At 42.5% G+C, this 9554-nt stretch overlaps 1 protein-coding gene across 8 annotated transcripts in view; it reads left to right on the forward strand.

Annotated features, from left to right (window-relative positions):
* The window catches only part of LOC112229997 (tripartite motif-containing protein 46), a 35362-nt gene extending 26018 nt beyond the window's left edge, over positions 1-9344 (forward strand). For 6 of the 8 annotated variants that reach the window (XM_024396192.2, XM_024396191.2, XM_042310095.1 and 3 more), the window contains 6 exons: positions 2088-2209; positions 3013-3351; positions 3604-3699; positions 4429-4658; positions 7114-7181; positions 7474-9344. In XM_024396192.2, coding sequence (XP_024251960.1) covers positions 2088-2209; positions 3013-3351; positions 3604-3699; positions 4429-4658; positions 7114-7181; positions 7474-7939 — 1321 coding nt within the window. In that variant the 3' untranslated portion in view covers positions 7940-9344. The remainder of the gene's footprint in view (positions 1-2087; positions 2210-3012; positions 3352-3603; positions 3700-4428; positions 4659-7113; positions 7182-7473) is intronic. The other 2 variants (XM_024396195.2, XM_024396196.2) reach the window with 2 other exon arrangements.
* The last annotated feature ends 210 nt before the right edge of the window (positions 9345-9554 follow it).

The raw sequence follows: 9554 nt of genomic DNA on the forward strand, positions 1-9554 counted from the left end.
ATGTTTTGGAAAGCCTAAATAAGTTCAGAAGTAAAAATGTGCTTAACAATTTGCATAATAAGTTGCATGGACTCATTCCATGTTCAATAGTAGTGGTTAACCTGATTTTTTAATAACTACCCCCATCTCTGTACCCCAAACATACAGTTAGTTTCAAACCTGTAAGAACCCTCAATCGAGTAGTGAATTTTAAACACTGATTCAACCACAAAGACCAGGGAGCTTTTTCAAAGCTTCGCAAAGAAGGGGACTGATTGCTAGATGTGTAAAAATAAAAAAAAAGGTTAAAAAAGCAGATGCTGAATATCCCTTTGAGCATGGTGAAGTTGTTAATTAGACTAGAGGCGTACTTCCTATCTCAGTTGCCAAAGAGGAAGGAAACTGCTCAGGGATTTTACCATGAGGCCAAAGGTGATATTAAAAGAGTTACAGAGTTTAATGGTTGTGATATGAGAAAACTTAGGATGGATCAACAACATTGTATTTACTCCAGACTGAAAAGAAGGAAGCCTGTACAGAATAAAAATACAAAAACATGCATCCTGTTTGCAACAAGGCACTTAAATAATACAGCAAAAAATGTGGCAAAGAAATGAACTTTTTGCCAACAAAGCGTTGGGGCAAATCCAACAACACATAACTGAGATTCACTCTTCATATTTTTTGAAGAATGGTGGTGACTGCATCATGTTATGGTATGCTTGTAATCTGCAAGGACTAGGGAGGTTTTTAGGATAGAAAATAAATAGAATAGAGGTACACACAGGCAAAATCCTAGAAGAAAACCTGGTTCAGTCTGCTTTCCTAGAGGCACTGGAAGACAAATTCACCTTTATTCAGGACAATAACCTGAAACACAAGGCCAAATCTACACTGAGTTGCTTACCAAGATGACACTGAATGTTTCTGAGTGGCCGAGTTACAGTTTTGACTAAAATCGGTTTGAGAATCTATCGCAAGACTTGGAAATGGCTGTCTAACAATGGTCAACAATCAACTTGACAGAGCTTGAAGAATGTAAAAAAGAATAATGGTCAAATATTGTACAATCCAGGTGTGCAAAGCTCTTAGAGACTTACCCATAAAGATTCACTGCTGTAATCACAGCCAAAAGTGATTGTAACATGTATTGATTCAGGGGTGTGAATACTTATGTACATTTAATATTTCTGTACTTAATTTTCAATAAATTTGCCCCCAAAAATGTGAACATGTTTTCATTTTGTCGTTATGGGGTATTGTGTGTAGCTGGGTGAGAAAATGTTTTATTTAATCTATTTTGAATCCAGGCTGTAACACAACAGAATGTGAAATAAGTCACTGTATGTGAAAATGAACATTCCAAAATGAACTGCAAAGCACACTGGGTATTATTATTGGCCTTTTTTTGGGATCATGTCTTGATGGGATACAGCTTAGCCTAATTCTCCTAACCTGCTACGTTAATTTGCCTAACCCTCTGCATATGTACTTGTCACGCCCTGACCTCAGAGAGACGTTTTATTTCTCTATTTGGTGAGGTCAGGGTGTGATGTGGGGTGGGCATTCTATGTTTTGTATTTCTTTGGTTTTGGTTGTGTGGTTCGCAATCAGAGGCAGCTGTCTATTGTTGTCTCTGATTGGGAATCAAACTTAGGTAGCCCGTTTTCCCACCTATGTTGTGGGATCTTGTTTTTTGTTAGCTCTGTGAAGCCGGCAGAACGTGACGGTTGTGATTCCGTTTGTTGTTTTTGTTTGGTGTTCTGAGTATTAAACAAGTCAAAATATATTTCATATTTGACATTCTTCCAGTAGCCACCCTTTGCCTTGATGACAGCTTTGCAAACTCTTCTACAATGTAGAAAATAGTAGAAATAAAGAAAAACCCTTGAATGAGTAGGTGTTCTAAAACTTTTGACTGGTAGTGTACATGTTACAGAAATACTGCCTATCTCTGTGTGTAATACCCTAATGATAAAATTGTCTCCCTCCCCCAACTTGTTGTATGTCTCGTCTACTCCCAAACAATTCATATAAATGTATCTCCCTTTCTCTCTCCCTCCCCTCTCTCCATCTCGCACCCCGCCCCCCTCCACGCTCGCTCCAAGGTTATCCACGTCCATCGAGAGGTTGCAGTGTTTCTCTCTGGCCGCTGATCCCTCCTTCAGACACTTCCAGCTGGATGTCTCCAAAGAGCTCAAACTCCTCACAGACCTGCAGTTCATCCAGGGTGAGACAGAGGAGGAGAAAAAGATAAAGGAGGGGACCGGGGGCTAGGGAGGGGTAGCGGGATAGAGTCCACCAGAGAGAGAGGATAAGAGGAGGTGGCTGGGAAGGCATAGAGGGATAGTCAGCCAGAGAGAAAGGAGAGGAAGATGAAGTCTAGGGGGGCATGGAGGGATAGAGTCAGCCAGAGAGAGAGGAGGATAACGGAGGGGGATATGAAGGTGAAGGAGGATAGAGTCAGCCAGCCAGAGAGAGAGGAGGATAACGGAGGGGGATATGAAGGTGAAGGAGGATAGAGTCAGCCAGAGAGAGAGGAGGATAACAGAGGGGGATATGAAGGTGAAGGAGGATAGAGTCAGCCAGAGAGGGTTAAGGCAACGTCATCTCGCTGAGTCTACCTTTAATTATGTTATATTACTGCGTCTTCAACTATGTATTTCACGGTAAGGTCTACGTATTCGGGTGCATGTGACAAATAAAGTTTGATTTGTTTACAAACTGTTTATTTATTTATTTTACCTTTATTTAGCAAGGCAAGTCAGAACAAATTCTTTTTTTCAATGACTGCCTAGGTACAGTGGGTTAACTGCCTGTTAAGGGGCAGAATGACAGATTTGTACCTTGTCAGCTCGGGGGTTTGAACTTGCAACCTTCTGGTTACTAGTCCAACGCTCTAACCACTAGTCTTCCCTACAAACTGTAATGAACATCTGGTAGTATTGCATATACAGTATAATCAAGCCAGAGAGAATTGTATGTTTGTGAATCTAACATCTGACTGACAGCTGTAATGTTTTCTCCCATCAGCCCCTCTGGCCCCTGTCATTGACACCCAAAAGACCCTGGCCTATGACCAGCTTTTTCTGTGTTGGCGGCTGCCTCAGGAATCCGCTCCCGCCTGGCACTTCTCTGTAGAGTTCCGTCGTCGTGGGGTGGTGCCAGGAGGCGGGGCCAGAGGTGGTATCCAAGGACGATTGGCTGCGGCCCGCTGGGGCTGGCAGCGGCTGGAGGAAGTGGGTGGGACCAGTGCTGTGATTGACAGGTTGGAGATGGACAGTGTGTATGTGTTGAGGGTGAGAGGCTGCAACAAGGCCGGCTTCGGGGAGTACAGTGAGGAGGTGTACCTACACACCCCACCAGCACCAGGTGAGGTCTATACACAGTTCTAAAGGCGCACACACACTATACACACACACACGCGCACACACACGAACACACACACTTGGCCTCATTATAAGTCTTGGTATAGCTGGTATACATCAGAACAGTATCCATGGAGATCATCTTAATGACAAATGTCTCTCTTTTTCTGCCCATTCCCATACTTCTTTCTGCCCATACCATCCATCTCTCCTCCCATCCCTCTCTTTACCCATCCCATCTCTCTATCCAACCCAGCTTCTTTCCTCTTTACACTTTGTCTTCACATCTCTCCTCATCTCACTCATTCTGCTCCTAGATCCAATCTCCCAATCCACATTTCTACCCCTGCCTGTTAGTGTGAGCATCTACACCCTTTCTCCTTTTTCCTCTTGTTGCTTTGCACATATCTCTACCTCTTTTACATGTATACCATGCATCTCTTGTTCTCCCAGCCACCCTCTTTCTCCCTCTCTCTCATAATGAAATCTCAGAGTGTGTTGATGAGGTTTGCTGTTTGTTAAGACCTGAGGCTTGACAAATCAATTTGGTTGGTTGAGATCCATGCTAATGGACCTGAGAAGTGGTCAATGTATCCCTTGTCTCCCCTGGTAAACTATTCTATCCTGTGATATTTCCCTCAGGAATATTAATCCCCAAAATTATCCCAGTTTAGGAAAGATGCATCCCCTCTTTTGATTGACCTTTGGCTTTGAATGTTTTCTATCCATTTCCAGTTTGTTGATGGACAGTTTGACTCCCTTTCTATTAGTCCTTGTCTCCTCTCCTCATTCCAGAGGACTTGCATGTTGTCCATACCTCTCCTCCTCTCTTAACGCTCTCAGTTCTTTCCTTGCCCTGATTCTAAGTCTAAGTCTATCCCTGTATTTACCTCCTCTGTACCCTTATCTTCTACCTCTCTCCTATTTCACTTCTTTACTCCATCCCATCAAACCCCCCCTTCCCGCTTCTCTCTTTCCTAAAAATGCACTCCTCCTTCCACCCTCCCTCCCTCTCTCCCTCCATCTCCCTCTCCTCCTGCCTCCCTCCATCTCACTCTCCTCCCCTGCCTTCATCTCTCAGTGTTAAATTTTTACCTGGACTCTCGCTGGGGTCTCCATGCCGACCGGCTGGTGGTGAGTAAGGAGCAGCGCTGCGCCCGGAGCGTCCCCGGTCTGTCCCTGCTGCAGGCCGCCGACCTAGCGCTCACTTCCTGTCACCTGACTGCAGACCTGCTGGTGGGCGACGTGGCCATCACCCAGGGCAGGCACTACTGGGCATGCTCAGTGGAGCCCGGCTCCTATCTGGTCAAGGCAAGTGGAATGGCTGGGAAGAGAGTTTTGCCCAATCCCATATCGTCCCCAAAGCCCCGTGCCCTATTCACCTGTGGAGATCTGAGAGGATTTGACAGGTGAAATCCATTTGGTAATAACTCCACCTTGCCCTCTGATAGGCTAGGTGGACGTTTACCCATATTTCTTATACCAATCAAATCCTTGCAGATCTCCGCTACTGCATAGGGCTTAACCTCACTAGGGGACGTGGGATGGTAGCATCCCACCTGGCCAACATCCAGTGAAATTGCAGAGCACCAAATTCAAAAACAGAAATACTCATTATAAAAATTCATAAAACATACAAGTGTTATACATTTGTTTAAAGATTAACTTCTTGTTAATCCAACCACGGTGTCTGATTACAAAAAGGCTTTACGGCGAAAGCATACCATGCGATTATCTGAGAACAGCGCCCAGCAGACAAATCATTACAAACAGTTACCAGCCAAGTAGTTACACAAGTCAGGAAGAGCAATAAAATTAATAACTTACCTTTGATCTTCAAATGGTTGCACTCACAATACTCCCATTTACTCAATAAATTTTGTTTTGTTCGATAAAGTCCCTCTTTATATCCAAAAACAGGCTCAAATGCAGTCACAACAGGCAGACGAAAAATCCAAATAGTATCCGTAAAGTTCGTAGAAACATGTCAAACAATGTTTATAATAAATCCTCAGGTTGTTTTTAGCCTAAATAATCAATAATATTTCATCCAGACAATAACGTCGTCAATATTAAATGTCAACAAGAAAGGCGTGCTCTCGGTCACACTCATGAAAAAGCTCTGGGACACTGCAGTGTCCACTCATTCAGAGTGGTCTCACTCCCTCATTTTGCCTAATTTTTCAGAATACAAGCCTGAAACAATTTCTAAAGACTGTTGACATCTAGTGGAAGCCATGGGAAGTGACATTTGAGTCCTAAGTCAATGGATACTGTAATGGCATTCAATAGAAAACTGCAAACATAAAAAAATCCCACTTCACGGATAAATTTTTCTCAGGTTTTTGCCTGCCAAAAAAGTTCTGTTATACTCACAGACATTATTTGAACAGTTTTGGAAACTTTAGAGTGTTTTCTATCCTAGCTTCTGGGCCTGAGTAGCAGGCGGTTTACTTTGGGCACACTTCATCCAGAGGTGAAAATAGTGCCCCTACCCTAGTGAAGTTAAAGAGCAATTAGGGATTGGCCCTTACTGTACTGTAGATGGTGTGGTGTATTTTGTATGTTTTTTTTAGGCTATATGCAAAAATGTGTATGAAAATGAATGTGTGATCATATGTGTTTTTGCATGTTGACCTCTTGGGTAATAATGTACTCTGGGGTCTGAAATTATTGGCACCCTTGATAAAGATGAGCAAATTTATAATACAAAATACTGGGCTATATTGTATGCAAAACAAATGTGAAAATAATCATATTGTATGATATTATTATTGCTCAGAGAAAGAGTTATAGTCAACAGCTCGTATTTTTCTCAAAAAGACAGGGGTCAAAATTATTGGCACCCCATTTTCAATACCTTTCAATAACTCACCATGTAAGTTATTTAAAAAAAATATTTTATGAGATTGGAGAACACACTGGGAGGGATTCTAAACCATACCTCCGTACAGGATTCTTGATATCCTTCGTCTGTGCTTATGGACTGCCCTATTCAATTCAAACCACAGGTTTTCAATGGGGTTCAAGTCCGAAGATATGGCTATTGAAAAATGTTGAGTTTGTGGAAATGTACCAGTTGTGGATATCGATGTGTGCTTGGCGTTATTATCTTTCTGGAAGATCTACTTGCAGCCAAGTTTCAGCCTCATGACAGAAGCAACCAGTTTTTTTCCTAAAATGTCATGGTACTGGGTAAAGTTCATGATGCCGTTGACCTTAACAAGGGCCCCAGGACCAGTGGAAGCAAAATAACCCCATAACATCAAAGATCCACCACCATATTTTACAGTAGATATGGGGTTCTTTTCTGATTATGCGTTACTTATTTTTCGACGACAAACCCACCACTGGTATGCATGGCCAAAGATCTCTATTTTCACGTCATCCAACAAATGTAAATGCCTGGAGTTTGCTAAAAGGCATTGGCACTTCGATTGGAACCGGTGCTATGGTCAGATTAAATGAAAACAGAGCTGTTTTATCACACACACCAGTGGTGGGTTTGCCGTCAAAATAATGATGACAAAAACAACAATTTAAACGGATAAAAAAAAATTCTTGTTAAACAAAATATATTTCTCTGAGCAATTGTATTAGTATAAAATAATGTAATTCCAAAAATATTCTGGAGCATACAATATAGCTCAGTATTTGTATTATTATTTTATACTGTCTTTTTTGCTAATCTTTATCAAGGGTGCCAATAATTTTAGACCCCGTTGTATGCTGCTGCGCCTTTTCAGTGCCTCTATCTGTTCCGCAGGTGGGGGTGGGCCTAGAGGCCAAACTACAGGAGTGGTTTCATCTTCCCCAAGACATGGCCAGTCCCCGGTGAGTGGTGCTGGAGGTTAAGGCTGTAAAGTGCATGGAATACAGGAAGTAGTCAATGGAAAATATGTTGAGGAGAGACTGACCTACATCAGGGCTTGTATTCAAAAAAACGTCTCAAAGTAGGAGTGCTGGTCTAGGATCAGTTTTGCCTTTTACAGCGTAATGAATAGAATTACATGGACAGAGGGACATGAAGATCAGCCTTCCTACTCTGCTTTATGAATACAGGCCCTAGTTGTGTGTGTGTATGTATGACTCATCTCTCTCTCTCTCTCTCTCTCTCTCTCTCTAGCTATGACCCAGACAGTGGTCATGACAGTGGGGCGGAGGATTCCCTGGACTCCCCTCCCCCCTTCTCCTTCCTCACCATGGGGATGGGCAAGATCTTCCTGCCCCACGGTCCCAACCATCATAACAACCATGGTTGCCCCGCCAATGGCACCAGCCCTCGCCGCAGCCCCACCATCTCCAACGGGAACATCCCCGCCTCCTCGCCTACGGGCCTCACCTACCCCCTGCCTCCCAGGCTCGGGGTGTGCCTTGACTTCGAGAAGGGTCGCGTCACTTTCTACGATGCCCACTCGCTCCGTCCACTGTGGGAAGGGCCTGTCGATTGCTCCGGCCCCGTGTGCCCGGCTTTCTGTTTTATTGGCGGAGGGGCGCTGCAGTTACAGGAGCTTGTGGCCAATCGGATGGCAGACCAGACTCCAGTCAGGAGGGTCACCATCCAACCACGTGTCACTAATCTGAATAACTAGGCCAGATTCAATCCGAAACCACGGCGTAGCGCGCTTGACATTTAAAGGTAATTTCCAATTGTGACAACATCTGCAGCGTTTACCTTGAATGCGATCTCCGCAAATGCGGTAATATTCCCTTTAAAACGTGCATCAATCATCTGAGGTGATTGATTGGACATAGAATGTAAAGTTAATTGTAAGCTATTTACTTGGCCGGAACAAAAAGTTAGTAACCTCAGAGATTGTGTTGTTTTGTATTTCATTTGTATGAGAAAAATAGTTTTTATTGCAACCAATATGTAAATGTCTAACTTTACTGCATTATTTTGGGGGTTTCCACATTTTATTTTGTCAGAAATACTAAATTGCTTAAGTAGGAGCTGTCAATTTACACACACAGCAATTATGTAATGTCTCATTATATCTCTGACACTTGCACTATTAACCACACTATACTGTATATATTTACAGTATAAATGTTTATATATATGCAAGAACAGATATAGTTTAGAAACACTCTTTCTCAGTCATGTTATGTCTGGGTGTTCATCTAGGTCAGGGGTATTCAAATCTTACCCTACAAGGTCCGGACTACTGCTGGTTTCCGTTCTACCTGGTAATTAATTGCACCTACCTGGTGTCCCTGGTGGAACTGGCTTTGAGGTCCAGATTTGAATTTGACAGATCTATGTTTTTTGATACTTCATGTAACAGGTTCCCCTTCACTGTGTACTAACACTTTTCACACGTCTACGTCTGTGTATCTCCAATGGTAAAAAGTCCTGACTGTTAGTGAAATCTTCCCACTCACTCCATCACAACCCCAACCAAAGTGATTTCTCTGGACTAAATACTGTTGTAATTGAGTAGACAGTAGATTTAGTTAGGTGGATAACATGAACATGAGGCAATACTGTAATTAGGAACTGAATGATACTGCTTCGGCTTCAGCCACCTTTATCACTTGCTTCTTGATTAATACGTTTGTGCATTGATTGTTTTTCCAATGTTTAACTTCTGCAGTGTGTGCGTGTGTGCGTGCGTGTGTGTGTAGGAGAAGGAGTGAGAATGCAGTAATTCACTTGTCTGATAATCATATTGATCACCATTGGCTAATGATAATTTTGGCTTTTAGGGAATATTTTGGATTATTTCAAAGTGGGCTTGATTGTAAATAATGAGCAGTGCTTCTTATGAATGATAAGCTTTTTAGAAATGTAGGTTGTCTCTGAAATGGCACCCTATTCCCTATATCGTGCACTACTTTCGATCAACTCGATTCTTGGTCAAAAGTGGGACGCAGACGAAATGTAGACTTCTCCTGCTGGCAGAATGTTTGTAAAAATAAAAATAAAAAACATAGACCAACAATTAACTCTAAATAAATACAAATTCTGAAAATAAGCTAAATCTGTCCTCCTTATTGTTATGGGTGGTAGTAGTAGTCAAACCAGCTTCAGTTCATTGTCCTGAGTACTTTCATGTCAAAACAGACTCTTGCCATTCACTTTTTATTTAACAGTTAATTTAACCTATTTTGTGAGGGGAACCTAAAAACTGCATAGGGGTGACTACTGCAAGTGTTTTGACCAATGATGTACAGTACCAGTCAAAGGTTTGGAAACACCTACTC

This window comes from Oncorhynchus tshawytscha, linkage group LG31, assembly GCF_018296145.1.
Source record: "Oncorhynchus tshawytscha isolate Ot180627B linkage group LG31, Otsh_v2.0, whole genome shotgun sequence".
Lineage (NCBI taxonomy): Eukaryota > Metazoa > Chordata > Actinopteri > Salmoniformes > Salmonidae > Oncorhynchus > Oncorhynchus tshawytscha.